We start from the raw sequence: 18,912 nt of genomic DNA, 5'->3' as shown, positions 1-18,912 counted from the left end.
ACACCTGGCAGCAATGTCAAGAGAAACCCTCACTTCAGCAGCCATGCAGAACACAAGTGATCTTTACAGGGCACTGCTAGGGGGCAACTGTGCAGAAGTGCTGAGTCTGGATCTCAGGTGGGGGAAGCACCCAGGCTTCAGACCAGTTGATAATCCCTGAATGCCTCCTCCAAAACGCAGCCCACGAGAGGCTTCCTCTTGAATCACAGACCACTTGGCCTAGCTAGTCTCTCACTCTCTCCAAGGAAATACAGAGAATGAAAGAAAACTGATGAGCTAGTCCTAAGATAATGCTTGCTTAAAGAAGTAAAGCCTCATTGATACAGGAATTTTGCCATCATTTAACAAATGATCTGAAAGAGCAAACTCTCAGTTTTTGGTAAAAAAGGAAAGCTTCATCATTCTGTCGACAGGACAAGAAATCACCTCTTTAAAGCTTTACCTAGTAGGAACAATAGGATGACTACCACAAGCCTGATTTTGAATAGTTTATTAAAGGAAAGGTGAAGCATCAGTTTCAAATTGTACAAAAGGAAAAAAAAACCTCATATTGCAAATGTACAATTTACAGAATTACTAGCAAAACCAATCAAGGAGACACTGAAAATACAAAAATTTGATTGACTTCAAACTGAACTGGAAACCCATTGGAGTCGATATTATGCCTTTTCTGTTGCATGGTAGTCTACAAGTCTAAGTCAGCATCTGTTTGTTTTCCACGTGAAACTGTCAAGCCAAGGATCAATCTGTGCAGGTGCCAGGGCACTTCCCAGCCTGCTCCCTGGCCAGAACCACAGGCGGGCAGGGCTGGCGTGGTGGACAGTCCAATCAATCATCCCCGCCCCTTCACTTCCAGTGAAACCCACATTTCTGGAGGAAAGCGAGACCCCAGCCCCAACTGGAGCCCAGGAATTGCTCAATCAGCAGATAAAACATTTTTGATGACCAAGAAGTTTTTTTCAGAACTGTACAAATGTTGAGAAAAGTTTGTTTTGTCTGTTTACTAAAAGGATGAATAAAGTAATCCATTCTGCTTTCCCACATAGTCACTGGGTGCACAGATTTTTTTTTTTTTTTTTAATGCTTTTGTTTTTTGGTAAAAAGGGAAAGCCTCATCACTCTGTTGCAGCTACTTTAAAAACCAGCCCAGAAATAGCTGTGGATGGATTGGTTTGGAAGTTCTGAGGCTTACTTTAAAAATCAGAAAGGAAGAAAGTAAGTAAGTGGGCTTTTTAAAATAACAGTAGCAGCAAGTCATAAAAGTCTAAGCAGAATGTAACTCTAAACCATTAAAGGCTGTCCTGAAGATTCATAATTTCTTTCCCCCAAAGAATTATCCTTAATATGCACATTTAACACTGAAATGTTGCTGTATTTCAAGGTAAGCTTAAGTACTTCACCCTCTAAGCACAGACTTCTATGCAGCACACACTTCTATAATCGGTAAACTTAATTCACAAAATTAGTGCATAAGGGTATTAAGTGCATGGGAAGTAGACACGGTTATGTTACACTTAAAATTACGTTTGAATGGCGAAGGAGTTCTTCATGATTATCTTTTTAAGAAAATGGAAGTCCACGTAACTTGAATTTGGCAGGGCATGAAATAAGTGGTAAAAACGGCAAACTGATAACTTGAGAACCATTTTTGTTTTACTGAGAATACTTTATTTGCTGGTAGAAGTTGCTAAAAATGCACAGAACAAATACCAATAGAAAATGTACTGTATTTGAATCTCCCTAATCTATATAAAATGAATGGTGTACAGCATCTGTTGGAAAAATGGCTGCTTGGACATGTCTTATTTTATGCCCCCTTATAAATAAAAATAAACCTTTTTATTCAAGAGTATATAAAATCGGGGATTTCATATCTATGATGTCCACAGAGGGTGTATGGTTTTTGGCAGCGATGCACTGTCAGAGTTTCATCTTAGCTTGTCAGTATTCTGCTCCTCCATATTTCTGTATTCCACAAGGTCCAACCAAATCCAGTGAGCTCCAAAACACTCTTCGGCAATTAGGATGAGCTGCTTTACTCATAGGTTTAATAAAAATGGTTAGCTTTTAAAACATAAAAAGGCAAAATGTTAAAACGGTTTTTAAATTGTACAACAGGAAAATAAAGTTAAAAATATTTTTTTTTACTCAATGCTGAGTTTTCATAAAACAGGTGTATTACAGTGTTTATCTTGACAGCTGTTTTAAAAATTTAAAATTTCTTCCTCCCTCCAGAAAAACACACACATCTGTATTGGGATAAGTCCAATAATAGGACACAAATGATTTTTCAGGTCAGTCTTTCTGAGGTGACATTCACCAACATTCTCTTGGGTAATTTACATGCTCCTCTTCTGTCACTGCAAAAAGGGATTGACCTCAATCATTTGATTAAAAAACAAATCAGATCACATCAAAAGTGTTTTTTTCCCCATACAAGCTATCACAGTATATAGGCCTCTAGCTCTAAATAATAGAGTTCCAGATTTGTAAATTTTCTTCAGACTTCAGAACATAGGCATTCCAAATCCCTAGAAAAAGTGAAACACAATTATTAAATTCATGCATAAACAAGACCCAGAAACCATAATAAAGAACAGTAATAATTTAACATTTACTGAATCGTCTTCTATGATAGCTGCAGAATCAAAGAAATCTGGCCTCAGCTCAGCTCTCTCTCGCCGATTTCTTGATGGGGGCTGGAAAGAGAAGCCAGATACTTAATTTTTTCCTGAGAAACATTAAGACAATGAACTGTGATAATCAGCTAATATTTCTAATAGTATCATAAATATAAAGAACTGTTAAGGGTCAATTTGAAAGGAAAAGAATCTGGCTTTTACAGGAGCATACATTAAAGAAAAATGTAACAGTATTTGGCTTTTAATTATCACTTAGATTAAAAAAAGGCTTTCAAATTACAATGAATGTGTAAATGCATATAAATAATTTTTGGGCCTATAAACAAAGAACATACCTCTCAGTCATGGAATAATTATAAGATTGATCAATCACTAGGTGACAAAACTTCACTAAATTCCCCAAAGCAGGTAGATGGAGAGCTACTGATGGGGTGGGTTGAGGGAGGTTACAGATTGGATATGGTCTCATTTACATTTCTTACCAAACCTTTTCATTATGGAAAATTCAGAACATACAAAGCAGAATGCTATGGGGTAAATTATGTCCCCCCAAATTAATATGTTGAACTCCTAACCCCTAGACCACAGAATGTGACCGTATTTGGAGACAGGGCATTTAAAGAGGTAAGTAAAAGGAGATCATATGGGTGGGTTCTAATCCAATGTGACCCATGTTCTTATAAGAAGAGGAGACACGCACAGAGGAAAGATCATGTGAAGACAAAGGGAGAAGATGGCCATCTACAAGTCAAGGAGAGAGGCCTCAGAATGAAATCAATCCTGCTGACACCTTATCTCTGACGTCTAGCCTCCAGAACTGTGAGAAAATACATTTCTGTTGAAGCCACCCAGTCAATGGTATTTGTTATGGCAGTCTAGCAAATTAATACATAGAGAAAGCAGTATGATGAACTCCCATACACCCATCACCCAGCTTCAACAATTTTCAAACATTTGGCCAATCCTTTTCCATTGAATTCCTGTTTTCTTCTTCTCCACGTCATTTCACCTATGACTACTTCAGTATGTATCTCTTAACAGATGGAAACTTTTAAAAAACATAACCACTATGTATTACTATTTCTGACAAAGAAAATTTCTTAATATCACCTACACTTAGTCCATATTCAGATTTCCTTATTTTAAACATGTCTCTTCACATTGAACAAATAAGGTCCATATTCTGCATTTGGTTGCTATGTTGGAGTGCAGTGTACATAGACTCCAATTTAAAGTACAAGAGGCCAGATGAACATGCTATACTGAAAGACAGATCTAGTGTAAGCTGTTTTTCATGAAGGTAATAAGAAGGAGCCAGTTCCTGTTATTGCCAGAACTGAAAATCTGACTGCTTTGAAAACAGGCTTGAAAAACATAAGCTCATCCAAATGCCCACCAGTGCTACAAGCGCTACACGGGCCCTGCCCACTGTTGGTCAATGTTGCCTCCTCCTCCTCTTCCTCTCACAGGGTTCTGAAAACAAGAGCATCATCTTACACCAACACCTTCACATATTTTAACAGAAGAAAAATGTATTGAACTTCCTTACCAGGTCAATAACCATAGTATCTTCAAATTCTTCATTCATATCTTCTAACTGACTCCGGGATGACATCATTACATCTTCAAAGATGGGCTCAGCATCTTCCTCCATTAGACCCCGACTGATACAGAAGAAGCACAGTCAGAAAGCTGTTCAGACTGATAGAACCTGGAGTTCTGGCTCTTACACTGGGTCTTCTAAGCAATGAAAGCACACCTTCCAATTACAACCAATAGACTGCACAAATTATGATACTGAACTCTAAGGTAATTAAGAATCATTCATTTGGTTAACTCAAGATTTCATCTCAACTCATCAGAAGGAAGTATAATTTAAATGCAATAACAATATTACTAGCTAGCTTATGTGTCAGTTCCCACAGAACTCTAAGTGATTGGTGCCATTATTATCCCAAATTTACAAATGGGGAACCAGAGGCACAGAGGTTTTAGAGCTTATCCAAGGCCACACGGCTGGCAAGTGGCACACAAGGATTTAAATGCTGAAAGCCTCAAGCACCCATGTCCTCCATTCCTATCCTACGCTGCATAGCATATCCTGAATCATGATTTTAACTCCTAAGACCAAACATCAGAGAAACCCAAGTCGTTACAAAAAATGACCATCACACAGTGATCATGTTCTTGTGACACTTGATGTAACACTTACACGGCATGCCTTACTCCAGTTCTCACTTTCATGTAGTTCATTCCTGTTCTGTCCTTCCGATTTAAGTCTTCTAATTTCGGCTGGCCTAACCAAGAGATCTGCATCTGAGGACTAAGAGAGGGTACTATTATTCATTTTGTGGCAGCAGATGAGGAATTTAGGCAATCAGGCCCATGCTAAAAAGGCCATAGTTGGTTGGCCTAATCCCCATGTAAGGGGAGTTAGCTGGATTTATTCCAGGGTCAAGGTTGAGATCATTATCAAAGGACCTGTCTTTGCAGAAATGGCAGTAAACTGGAGATCCCTAAGTCTCCAAGAGAAGCTGGCTGTGAAGGCTAGTTGTTAAGTATGAAGGCAATCAGAATATGTCACCCCAAAATATGCTTCTTTGAGATTAAAATTGTTTTGAGCTGAAGGCAATTAAGAAGTAGTAAAACACAGAAAAAGTTCCCCCTTTTCTGCCTAAAGGCAGGAAGTAAGTTCTCCTTTTACTGGAGACAGACTCTTATCAGCCCAGAGATGGCACCAGAGGAATGTGCAAACAAACCCTGTTAAACTAATGCTTATCTTCCTAGTTAAGATGAGGACTACCTAGCCCTAGTTGGACTACCCCTAGTCCAAACTCGTTTGTCTTGTCATTTCTTCACAAATTTATTGTTTCTTTGTCTAAAAGGCTTAAAAGCTTCCTGCTCTGGTCACTTCTTTAGGTCTTCATTCTCTTGTGAAGGCTCCCATGTACATGTAAATATTTAATAAAATTTGTATGCTTTTCTCCTGTTAATCTGTCTTTGTCAGTTTAATCTTTAGACCCAGCCAGGGGCCCTAAGAAGGTTGAGGAAAACGTTTTCCTCTCCCACAGGTGCTTAAATTATCAGCTTCTTTCCCCAAATCCCTGCAAAACCAGAGCGCTTCTCACACTTCTGTATCCAGCTGCTGCCCTACTTACAAGGGTTCCTAGCTGCACACTCAGTCCCCGAAGGGACAGGAATGATGCTGGCTTCGTGGCTCAGAGCTCTCCAGAGTTGAACAAGGGAGGGTAGATCACATTTTTTCTCAGTCCTTCTGAGGAAGTTTGGAGTCAGGTACATGCTGAGCCAAATCTCCACCTGCACTCTATCCTTACTGGCACATGGACACTTGCATAAAATCAACATGACTCTTGGGAATTTTATAGGATGGAAACTTGAACGATTTTTGGTAGCTAAAATCTGCCGCATAAAGTTCTCTCGAAGCAGCTGTCTTTATATCATGTTAGGCTACCACCTTGATTCAATCTATAAATCTATAGCAGGAAAAAGACGACAGACCACAGCCAGGAGGGACTGACATGGTAAGGTCAGGGAAGCAAGGCTCAAATAAGGAGGATACCCCCCCTCCCCCAGTAGGAAATGGAGTGGGAGTGCTGGTCATAAGGCAAACTGCCCTCTAAGATGGCCCAGTTATGCAGTGGCTGACAAAGATGATCCTTTCAGCTTTGAAGAAGGCAGATCCTCAGAGCAAAGATTCCTTATGAAAACCCAGGATCTGAATTCTTCTAACACTGCCCCTTTCTATTTTCAACCTGCTAAATTTGTTGAGTTCTAATGAGAATTCTCTCTTATCCATCAGAGTAATTCACAGCATTACTCTAATATGAACAGAAACACAAGTGAGGAGCTTAGAGACTTTCAAAGTTGAATGGAAAATAACAAAGAAACGGTTAAGGTTTTCAAAGCAAAAGTCATGCTATCACCCTGCCTTTTCCATGATTTTCAGAGCCGCGGTACTAGAAAACAGTTTAATTGCTAGTGCGGTAAAAGGTTAAGAGCTTGATTCTCCTACAGAAAGGACCGCTATTCTCAGAATTTATCACTGCTTTAACAATTCTTAACCTATGAACAGTTCAAGTTTAAAATATAAACTTAACCAAGACAAAGTACTATTAATTAAATGGCTGATAAAAGTAATAGTCTATTTGGTGTTCAGACTAGGAACAACCTTAGCAGAGACTCTTCTAGGCTCTCTCGCCAAGGAAGAAAACCTGCATGTGTTCTTGGCAAATCTCTGAGAAGAAACAGACCTGCCCAGTGAATCTGCAAACTCCAACTGAAATCAGCGCTTAGTAAGACACCATGCATTTAACGGTCTCTGGACTCTGAGGAACTGAGATCCACAAGTGTTTGCAGACTTATTATACATCTTCTAATATAAGTTATTTAAACTCTATTTGTGGTTTTGTTTTCTCATTAACTGAGAAAACAATAGGCTCGGATGAAATAATTTTTCTTACTTTAACAGTTGCAGGTTTTATGCCAAGAAAACAATTTTTTTACTACTTACTTGTGTAAAAAGTCAGGTTCAGAACCATGCTCAGACTCAGGCTCCTGAATCTGCTCTCCCATGGGCCGGCTGTTCTCTCGCAGTACAGTGGAAGTGAGCTGTGGTGCTGGCAGGGGGCCAGGAGTCTGAATCATGGTGTCAGTCCTGTTCAGCCACGTATTATCCAGACTTTCATCTGTAAAATTCCAGTTAATGAGTGTCACAGAATGTCATGGGTGGAATGAACTCTGGTAGAAGTTATAGCATAGATTTAAAGAGCATGGCCCTGGAGTAGACTGCCTCGGTCTGAATCCCAGTTACACCACTCACTTGCGTGACTTTGTATAAGCCATGAAATTTCCAAAATTCAGTCTGCTCATATACAAAAGGGGATATCAGTAACTGACCTCATTGAGTTGTAAGGCTTAAATAAGGTAATGTATGTAAACATCAAATGTTAGCTATCCTACATTATCATCTCTTCCAAGTCCCTCCATCCCTATAGAAGGGGAAGAATGTGGCCAGCCAGAGAGACCCCTCTAACCTTCCTTTTGCTCAAGCAATAAAAGGCCTATTTACTGGGTCTTAGAGGGGCCCCAGGCAGCAGCACTTAAAATCTGGCTGGCCTTTACTGAGAAATCAGCAAATCCTGTTACACAATTAGGCACTGGTCACCAGAGAAGTAACTCTTTGGCCAGGTTATACTTGCGGGGCTGGATTGAGGGACTCACTGATTTCATGCCTCTAACTTCTACCTCTTTAGGGAAGTCTTCTCTGATCACCCCACTCAGCCCCCACTTACCATTCTTTTTTAGCTTCTAGAGGAAACAAAATCATTCTTGCTCACTTAGGGCTTAATTATACACTGTCCTGCATTGGCAGGTGATCTGTCGTGTGTATATGTGATCTCTGTAATTAGATTTGAGTTTCTTCAAGAGATCAGGAACTATTTTTTCCTTCTTCTAAAGATCATTTATAAAGATTTGAACAGATTAAATTACTATTTATAGCGTTATTTGCATATCTAAATCCTGATAAAATACTACATAATTATAAAGTTCTACCTACAAAATGCTAAATTACAGTTGACCTTTGAACAATACGGTTTCAACAGCATGGGTCCACTTAAACGCAGATTTTTAAAAATAAGTATGTACTCCAGTACTACACGATCCACAGTTGGCTGAATCCACGGATGCGGAACCAAGTACATGGACTGTAAAGTTAGATATGGATTTTCAACTCTGTAGGTGGTTGGTGCCCCTAATGCTCCCCCTCACCACACTGTTCTAGGTCAACTGCAAGTTCTTGATGTGGGAAGGCTTAAAAAATAGTATTACTGCTATGTGTTTCCTTCTGAAGAATTTTAATCACAAAATGTAGTATGAATCCCATTGTTTTTCCTCCCCCAATAAGTCTCAGAGACATGTGCATGTGAGGCTCCTCCTCTGCTATCAAGTATTCTCTCTCTCTCAGTGTATTCTCCGGTTTCTAAAATTTTGTCAGACGCATGTATGTTCCGGATAGGCTTTTCTGTTCCTGGAAATACCTACCTATTGTCTGGTTAAGGTCATTCCATTGATCTAAAGCTCACTACTGAATCTCTTCAGCAAAGATATGTTACATCTTCTTTTATTCATAACACTTTTCATTCAACATTTAATTCAAAACTTTTATTCTCTGCTGCACTTAAAATTTTATGATCATAGGAATGGTTTCATTTAGGTTCTTAACCTGGTTAACCATCTTTCAGCTTTCTACTACATGTCATCTTTTCCAGAAAAATTTTCCCTGATTCATTACGAGTTTGGTCACTCCCTGTATGTTTCCAGAGAACCTTTTTGGCCCATCAGAGAACTCACCATGCTGAACTGAAATTGCCTGCTTCTCTGTCTCCCTTTCTTCACTGGGAATTAATACCCAATCTCCAGCATCTAGTACAGTTCTTAGGAAGGTGCTTGGTAAAGACTTACTGAAAAAAAGAGTAACTTCAGGAAGAACTCACTCTTCTTGAAGAGATCCTCCTAACCCTCAAGATTCCTCAATGAAAACACTTCTTGCAAAGCTCTCTCATCTTCATTCCAAACAGATGAAACTCTGTTGCCTAAGGGTTCTGGACATGTAACTTACCTTAGTTACTTGGTAAATTTGAAACTGATATGGAGCAAGTTTTCTTTTTTGCAATTTAATGATTACCAAATTAGGTTATCTGGTCCATATATGCGTCTCCCTCCTGAGGACGATAATACTAACTGCTCCATTAATGTATAGATAAATGGTTATCTAAATTCTCTAAGCCTTTGGTTTCTTCTGTGTAAAACCTGGATAATACTGTTGAACTCAGAATTGATTTATAAAACATCTATACAGCATTTATTATGTGCCAGGGACTGACCTAAGTGCTTTACAAATATTAGTCAAATAAATGATTAAGTGATGTAATGCATGTAAAACACATTCTTGGTATAGCAAGGATTTGATGAATGCTGGCTAAGATGACTATTACATCTAAGAAAAGCTGTGAGCAGAAAAAAAATACAGATAGAGGAATAGATGTGGGGTGCCCTGATAAAAAGGCTGCTCTAGAAGACATTTCCGAAAGGAAATGACTGGTATCATTCTTTAGAGAACAGTTCAGGATGCTATACTATAAAGACAGGGTTTTGTATTTTCATTTTCTGAACCAAAAAGATTTTAAGCCCCAAAGCTGACACTTGAAAGGTAATCTTAAACTTTACCATCAAGTCTGTAAATATTTTCAAATCTTTTATTCTCTTCGAAATATACATTCAGCCTAATCTACTGACTGATGCAAGAAAAGGGGCATTACTATATGACGACAACATTCTGACAACAGCAGCTAACATTTATCAAATGCTGCCTGTGTGCCAAGCACTGTGCTAAGTAATCACTGTGTGTGTGCTAAGTTTTTTGGGGGAAAGTATCTAATTTAATATTCACAATAGCTAACAGGATAGATACTCAGATCATCCTTCATCTGATCGGTGATTGAGGCTTAGAGAGGTTCAGTAACATGCTCCGAGATTACACAGCTGAAAAACGAGAAAGCCAGGTCTGAATCCTAGAACTCTGAATTTAGAGTTTGTGCTCTTCATCAGTAGTTAATACTGCCTCCCCAGTGATGAAAGAAACATTAGACTTAAATTCTAATTAATTTTGCTACAGATTTCAGCAAAGTCTTTGATGAGTCACTATTTTTTAGGCAGCAGAGGTAAACAGAAGTTTGTGAAAAGGGGCCACGGCATGATTCAGATCACTGTCCTCTCCTGCTTTGGAGAGATTTTATTAGGAGAAGCATGGAGATGGAGCAAGATTATTTGAGGAAATAAGCATTTTTACTTTGAGTTTTCTTAGTTTAAGACTAATGCTTTGTTTTAATAAAGCAATCTTTAGTCTTTTTGGATATAGGAATATCTATTATTGATCGCATTTTCATGACAGTTCAACTCCCTGTTCCCCATAGCCTATGAGGGTTAAAAAACCAGATCTGGCCATCACTAATTTAATATACAAAAATAAATTATCCAACCAAGTGGTGGAAATGGAAAGTTTTCTGGTATATTCAATGTGCTGCAGAGTTCCATCCTCAACTTAACCAAAATCTCTCCTATATTAGGATGCATTTTGATAGAATAACATTATGACTGTCTTATTTTAAATTTTAATGTATTAGAGATCTATGGTAAGAGGATCAGTTTTATAAACCTTCCTGTCTCCTCTTTTTCTCTGTGCCTATCTTCCTCTGTGTTCAGTGCTTTTTCAAGCTCCTTTTCCTTGACCCGCTTCTGTCCCACTTTGTTTGTTACAACCTTTGTGGCTGAACCTCTCAGTGTATATGAAACATACAAGGAAATAATGTGCTTAACAGTATTATCTTGCTTCAACGGATTATTTACCACTTTATTTATCTTGATACTATCAGGCACACTATTTGCCTCATAGTATAAAGGCACACTTACCTTCTACTCGTTTTTTGTGAAGTGGAGGTCGTCCTTTCTTATTCCTTACTGAGGAGGTTTTGCTGCTGCTACTTCCACTGTTCACGGACATTCTATCATCTTCACCTCCAGTGACTAACGAATTTCTATAGGAGATGAGTGGAAGCCATACATCCTCCCTCCTTTCCATCATCTGTTCCGTTAGGAATTTTTCTAGGTATGAGTGACTAGAAACACAAAAGCAGCAGTCATTTTTATGGAAGTAGTTCATGCATCACTTATTTCATTTTTTTTCATAACCTGAGGCTCTCTCTCTCTGAAGGTTCTGAAGAATCCTTAAGGACACACATTAAACTATTAACAGTGGTTACCTTTAGAAAGAGAGGGATTGAGAATTTAAGATTTTGCTTCACAAATTCCTGGAATACTTTTAAACAAGCAAATGTATTACTAAGGGTGTATGTGTATTTCTTCCTTTACTCCTTTCTTTGTTTTTAAATACCAATGTTTAAAAAAAAAATCAGAAGTCTGGCTCAAAAAGGTTATTGAATTTTCTTTTAAAGTGTTCAAGCCAGGGCAGGATTTCTAGAATGGTGACGTGAGGAGCTTGGCATACCCTCTCCCCAGCAAAACAACCCTTTTGGTGTTGGTTGTTGATAGTGGGGGAGGCTATGCACGTGTAGAGGCAGGGGGTCTATGGGATGGCAACTCTCTGTACCTTCTTCTCATGTTTGCTATGAACTTAAAACTGCTCTAAAAAATTAAAGTTAAAATAAATAACATAAATAAATTAAATCACATGTTTTCCTGTTAGTATGGAAGACTGTACATGGCCCAAGACTGCCCTTCTCAGGAGCAATCAGAGAGGGACCTTCTAAGCTGCCGGTCCCCTGGCTGACCATGGGGCAAAGGAAACACCCTGAACTGTGATAGCGGCTTTCAAAAGCCACACCCACATCCAACAGTAAAAATCTAACTTGCTAAGGAGGTTTAAGCACAACCTTTGATTAATAAGGGGCAGACACAGGCTAAATGATAAAAAACAAGGGAAAAAAAGATCTGAGTAGGGACAGCAGAGGCTGCATAATGCAAGAGAACAGACCTCACAGAGTCTGTTACTCCAAATAAATGACCAAGCAACCAACAACATCAATCTCTAGGAGGATAAAGAATGAATATCAAGAGTAGCTAAATTATTATTTTACAATGTATTGCATACGCAATATATTATCTAAAATGGTCAGTTTGCAACAAAAAATTATGAGACAGACAAAGAAACAGAGAAATGTAATCCATATGTAGGAAAAAAACCCCAAGCAATAGAAACTTGGCCCACAACAACTGCAAAGCAATTATTATACTTATGTTCAAAGAACTACAGAAAACCATGTCTAAAGAATTAAAAGTATAATAACACTATCTCTCATTAAATAGAGAACATGAATAAGAAGATAGAAATATAAAAAAAAGAATCAAATGGAAATTCTGCAGTACAACAATGGAAATTAAAAAGTCACTAAAGGTGCTCAACAGATCTGAGCTGGCAGAAGAGAAATCAGTAATCTTGAACATGTATCAATAGAGATTATGTAATCTGAAGAGCAGAGAGAAAAAAAAATGAAGAAAAATGAACAGTGCCTGAGAGAAATGTGGGATTCATTAAGTACACTGACATGTATAATGGGAGTACCAGGAGAAGAAAGGTGTAGAAATAAATTTGAAGAAATATGGCTAATCACTTCCAAATTTGATGAAAAACATGAATCTACACATTTTCAAAGCTCAACAAAGTCCAAGCAGGATAGATGCAAAGAGATCCACAACCAGATGTATCACAGTGAAACTGCTGAATGCCAAAGACTAAAAAAATCTTGAAAAGTTATCAATAGTAAGAGAAAAGTAACTCATTACACACAAGGGAACGCCCAATAAGTTTTAAAGCTGACTTCTCATCAGACACAGTAAAGGCCAGAAGGCAGCAGGATAACATAGTCAATGTGCTGAAAGTAAAACGCTATCAACCCAAAATCTTGTATCTAGAAAACTATATTTCAAAGCTAAAGATGAAATAAAAACACTCTCAGATGAACAAAAGCTTAGAGAATTTGTTGCTGGCTTACTTGCTTTACAAGAAATACTAAAGGAAGTTCTTCAGGCTAAAAACAAATCAGAGAGTAATCTGAATTTACAGGAAAAAACAGAGTGCTGAAGGGTAATTACCAGGTAGTCATAAAGTCATAAAGAAGGGTAATTACCAGGTAGTCATAATATAATTGCATATATACTTATCTTTTGTCCTTTTCACTGATTTAAAAAAGCAATTGTATAAAACTATGCACTGCTCTTTCACTGGGACAATAACATAGAAATGTGTATTTGACAATGTACACAAAAAAAGTGTGCGACAGCAAAGATGTATTAGAGTAAGGAAATGATAGCAGATGGTATTTCATATCCACACCTATGAAAATAACTAAAAAATATAATTAAAGATCTCTGAAGGAATTAAAATGTTACACTAGAAAATAGCCATTTAATATAAAAGAAGGCAATAAAAGAGGGAAAAAACAAAGGCACAGACATAAAAAATAGAAATTATTATGGCAGAGATTGTTTCAAAAGTAAAAACATGATCTAACTACAGGCGTGCCTCATTTTATTGTGCTTTGCTTTACTGTGCTTTGCAGATACTACATTTTATACAAATTGAAGGTTTGCAGTAACTCTGCATTGTCAGATGATGGTTAGCATTTTTAAGCAATAAAGTATTTTTTAATTAAGGTATGGACACTGTTTCTAAGACATCATGCCATTGCACACTTAACAGACTACAGTGGAGTGTAAATATAACTTTTCTATGCACTGAGACACCAAAAAATTCATGTGACTTGCTTTATCTATTACAATATTTGCTTTCTTGTGGTGGTCTGGAAGTGAACCTGCAATATCTCTGAGGTATGCCTGTATATGCTGTCTACAAGAAACACACTTTAGATTCAAAGGCAAAAAGGCAGAAAGTGAAAGGATGGAAAGAAATATATACCATGCAAATAGTAACAAAAATAGAGCTGGAGTGGTTACACTAGTATCAGACAAAATAGACTTTAAGAGAAAAATTACTAGGGACAGAGGAGGACGTTTTATAGTGATAAGTAAGAGTCAATCCACCAGGAAGACATAACAATTATAAACATATATACACCTAACAACAGAGCCCCAAAATACACATGAAGCAAAAACTGAGAACTGAAAGGAGAAATAACAATTCAGTAAAAATAGTTGGAGACTTTAATACCCCACTTACAGTAATGGATAGAAAAACTGAACAAAAGAAAATAGAAGACTTGAACAGCATCCTAAAAAAAACTATAAGCGAAATGGACCTTCAATCTTCTTGAAACAAGTCAAAAACAAAATAAAACTAAAATATAATTAATATAAAAGGAAAGAAGAAAGTGTTCCACAATAGTTAAGCCAGTGTTCACAGATCTTTGAATTAGAGAATAAGAAGTCATTTCCACTTGCAAATTCTAGGGTACTGAAAGGTAAGCAATCAAAGAAAAACTATATAAAAGTTTGAAAGAAAATTATAGTCCCTTAAAATAGGGGTCCCCAACCCCCGGGTCTGTTAGGAACCGGGCCGCACAGCAGGAGGTACGCGGCGGGTGAGCAAGTGAAGCTTCATCTGCCGCTCCCCATCTCTCACATTACCACCTGAACCATTCCCCACCCCCATCCCCCATCCGTAGAAAAACTGCCTTCTGCGAAACCGGTCCCTGGTGCCAAAAAGGTTGGGGACCGCTGCCCTAAAACAACCTATCAGAGCCTAAGTTACCAAGAGTAATTATATCTAGATGATTTTTTTCAAAAATTAAACATTTAAAATTATAATGGTGCCATGATAAAAGCCACTTGTCCTGCAACGTGCAACTTACACAGTCTTTTTGTCTTGTCGAAGAAGCTTAGATGAAAATTCACTTAGTACTTCTAGGAAAGCCAGATTAGGAGGCGGATATTCTTGTCCTTTCTGATTTTGGTATTTAAAGGCAAATTCTATGCCATCCCTGAAATAAAAGAAAATTTTGTCTTATTTTTCCAAACAGCTAGTATAATTCTTCAATGGGCTAGAATTTCAAAAATAGTTGGGAAGGCAGCAAAATCATCACTGAAGGTAGTAAAACCTGACAAATTCAAATGGTAAAATAATGTTAATTTGTATGACATAGTTGCATAATAATATTTAATTTTATTATTTACAGTGGAAAACAACTTATATTGTGAACATATATTTCACAACTTATATTGGGAAAAATAATAAGAAATAGCTAAACACCCACAAAGCTAAATTCCTGTGTAGCTTTTAGAGATAACAGAATACCCTGGAAAGATATTGAGATTGTTAGAAAATTTGGTTCTTAGAGTTGGTCATGGTACCAAGCAGGTGTCTGAGTTTTTGTAAGATACTTAAAATTTTTTGTCATTCAGTTTTCCATTATGAAATGAGGCTTCCATTATGAAATGAAGTTGCACAGTGCTTTTAAACCTATGTCTCCCACAACATTTTCTCACCAATAGACCAGATAAGAACATCTTGTTAAACTTTCCTTTCTATACTTTATAAGATGAAAAAATGTGTGAAGTAAGTAACTATTTTTCAAATTAAAAATACCCTCCTGGTTGAGAATCACTAGATTAGACAACCTCTAAAGTTCTCATAACTTGAAAATTCTAACATTTGTCACTTTAAAAATTGGTCATATAATAGTTGTTTCTGGTAAACTCCAGTAAACCAGACTGTATATAACAGAGTGTTTATTTAGCTCACTCACTTGTGAAGTGTGGCAACTGCTTCTCGTGTCTTGATCTGGTCCAATCCGAACGTAAGGGCAAAGCGACGTGCCAATTCTTTAATGCCACTTACATGGGCAGATGTCCTATCTAGGTTGGGACCTTGCTCTTGAACAAGTTCATTAAACAACTGGTAGAAAGAAAAAAAAAAAAAAAAGAGGAAAAAACCTATAGTTAAATATTTATTTATTGTTAGAATAAGTAATATAATTTAAAAATATTTAAAAGCCATATGGTAAAATACATATTTCCCTCCTTGTACTAACAGTAGCCACACTGTTCCTGTTCTCCAAGTCATCTACTATTTCTTGAGCTCATTTTCATGCTAGTTGTGTGATTAAATGCAAACCGGAATTTCTTTTTTATCAAAAAGGAACACATTTTGGGTTGGGAAAAGGAAATATGTTTACAAAAATATACTATGTATTCATAAACATCTATGTATTCTTTTTGTTGTTTTCACAGGAATGGTAATATATGAAATACAGGGCTCAGAACTTTGTTTTTTCACTTATTACATCTTAGACAAGAACATTATGTAAAAGAAGACCATTAAAATATATGGGGTGATTTTTCCCACCCAATAACAAAATGTACAAAAAAGTTCTTAAACTGAGTGAAGAGGTTTTATAATTACATAAACATTACATATATTGTATCAAAATAACAGAAACAAAACTCTGGAGTACTAAAGAATATAAAAGCAATCATCATTCTGTCATCAAAGTCAGACACTTAAGATTATCTGCCTTCCCTTCTATTATGAGAGACAGATAGCCCAAGCTTTCATCTAAAGCCACTCCCTGCTTATGTACTGAATCTCCCTGTCCTTTACCTACTTAGTGGTTTGGTCCTGAGCTACTGCTTTCTCCTGAATCCATTAACTATTCCCTCTCTGTTAGATGCATGCATCTTAAAAATCAAACAACCAACCCTAACTTCTTAATTCCATCTCTTCTGCCAGCTACCAACACGTTTTTCTCATTCTCTTTACACAAAGATCCTGAGTATTGTTTACATTTGTTTTCTTCACTTCCTCATCTCCCAATCTCTCAATACACTTTAATCACACCATTTCACTGAAATAGCTCTTATCTTCTATTAATTATGTTGTCTACCATTTTAGGTTTCTTTAGCAATAGACCAGCTTAAACTACTTACTCTGCCATGACTAGAAACAGCAGTTCTTCCAGAGATTTTCAAATTTATACATAGATAATTGTTTATAAATTCTTAAACTTTAAAATGTTTTCACAGATAATTGTATACAATAGCCTTTAACTTTAAAATTTACATTTAAAATAAATTACAAAGAATATATTTCACTGTACAAATATCAAAGTAAAAGTTCTCTTTTCTCTTTCCCATTATATATCATTCTTCTCTCCAAAGATAATCAATGTTAAAGTTTGAAAGTTTTCTAGACTAATTTAGACACATTAATATATTACATATATAAAGTTTTAACTTTTACACAAATGGTACTGTACTATATATTTTATCCTGAAACTTGCTATTTTTCACTTAATATTTTGTCTTAAAAATCGTTTAGCTACTTCAGAGTATCAGTTTATTTAACCATTCCGCTGTTGATGGACATTTAGACTATTTCCAATTTTGCAATATTACACAGACTGTTGCAGTACAACATCTTTCACATATACGTTTTTGTGCACACCTGCATGTATCTACGTAGATACCTAAGTAGCAAAAATGCTGGTTTAAAAGGAATGTATACCTTAAATTTTGAAATATACTGCAAAATTATATTCCAAGAAGGTAAGAGCAATTGCTTTCACAAGGGACCTTTTCCTGCCACATCTTTAACAATCATTGGTATTATCTATCATTTAAATTCATGCCAGTCTATTTGGCAGTGATAAATGTCTCCTTGTTTCAATCTGTATTATATTAATTATTAATTAAGTTATGCCTCTTTTCATGTGTTTACTGCTTTTTAAAGTTTCCTCTTCTGAAAAGTGGCTTTTCATTTGCTCACTTTTCTACGGGATTTATCTACCTTTGTTACTGATTTGTAGGATTTGCTATGTATGATTAAAAATATTTTCCCACAATCTGTCACTGTTCTTTTAATTTTGTTCAGAGTGCTGGTTGATGTAGAAATCTGTGTAAGTATATATATATATAATCAATTTTTTACATTGTGGCTTCTTTCCTTGAGGAATTCCCTACTCCAGGACATAAAAGTATCCTTTTGTTTTCTTATAAACTTTTAATTTTTAATATTTATATGTAATCCACCTAGTAGTTATTTTGGGTACATGTTATGTAGGGCTATCACCTATTGAATAGGCCCGATCCTTTCCCCACTGACCTTTATCATAGGCTAAATATATACATACATACCTACAGCCATCCCCAACTCTCCCATCTCTACGTTAATACTAGGCATTTACTAGAAATCTTAGTTAGGCAATACATGTGACATATTTTCTTCTTTGGATACTATTGTTGCCCCTTCCCTTATTAAATACTTTAAAAATGTATTTTTAAATTTTTTCTTTAAAAATGATTACTTTCAAAATATCCAATTTGGCATTTCATCTGGTCTAAGAATAGATCACCTTAGGATTTCATCTATTTGAAATGTGAACTATAGGACTGTCTTCCTAAAGAAAAGACACATAACACATCTTTGTACCAGAAAGTATCCATAGTAATGTATTAATGTAATGACCTAATGTAAATGAGGTAAGATACCTAGCACATAATAATAAGCACATAGAAGTGCTCAATAATATGAATTCTACTCTTCATCTCTTTCCCTTCAAATTTCTTACCTGCTGTAAACTGAGAATGAGGGTCTTGGCACACTGAATTTTATCAATCTGCCTGGTTTTACTCAGTGTTTCCTTAATAATATCACCATAGTCATTGTAATACTGTGAGAAAAAGAAAAAAACATAGTTTTAAAACCGTTGATATTTAATGA

General features: G+C 36.5%; 1 protein-coding gene across 3 annotated transcripts in view; it reads right to left on the bottom strand.

Moving 5' to 3' along the window:
• Positions 1–474: 474 nt before the first annotated feature.
• STAG1 (STAG1 cohesin complex component) overlaps positions 475–18,912 on the bottom strand; it is a gene marked incomplete at its 3' end in the record, with an annotated part of 436,193 nt that continues 417,755 nt past the window's right edge. For 2 of the 3 annotated variants that reach the window (XM_082393420.1, XM_082393419.1), the window contains 8 exons: positions 18,761–18,862; positions 15,941–16,089; positions 15,047–15,175; positions 11,133–11,338; positions 7,174–7,348; positions 4,855–4,965; positions 4,192–4,306; positions 2,532–2,699 (listed from right to left, as the gene is read on the bottom strand). In XM_082393420.1, the coding sequence (XP_082249546.1) occupies positions 2,532–2,699; positions 4,192–4,306; positions 4,855–4,965; positions 7,174–7,348; positions 11,133–11,338; positions 15,047–15,175; positions 15,941–16,089; positions 18,761–18,862 (1,155 nt within the window). Of the gene's footprint in view, positions 2,700–4,191; positions 4,307–4,854; positions 4,966–7,173; positions 7,349–11,132; positions 11,339–15,046; positions 15,176–15,940; positions 16,090–18,760; positions 18,863–18,912 lie in introns of all 3 variants that reach the window. The other variant, XM_082393421.1, reaches the window with a different exon arrangement.

Source organism: Balaenoptera borealis, assembly GCF_965194805.1.
Source record: "Balaenoptera borealis genome assembly, chromosome: 5".
NCBI classification, from domain to species: Eukaryota; Metazoa; Chordata; class Mammalia; order Artiodactyla; family Balaenopteridae; genus Balaenoptera; species Balaenoptera borealis.
Note: the sequence above shows the minus strand (reverse complement) of the source record. Positions and strands in the feature narration are given on the sequence as shown.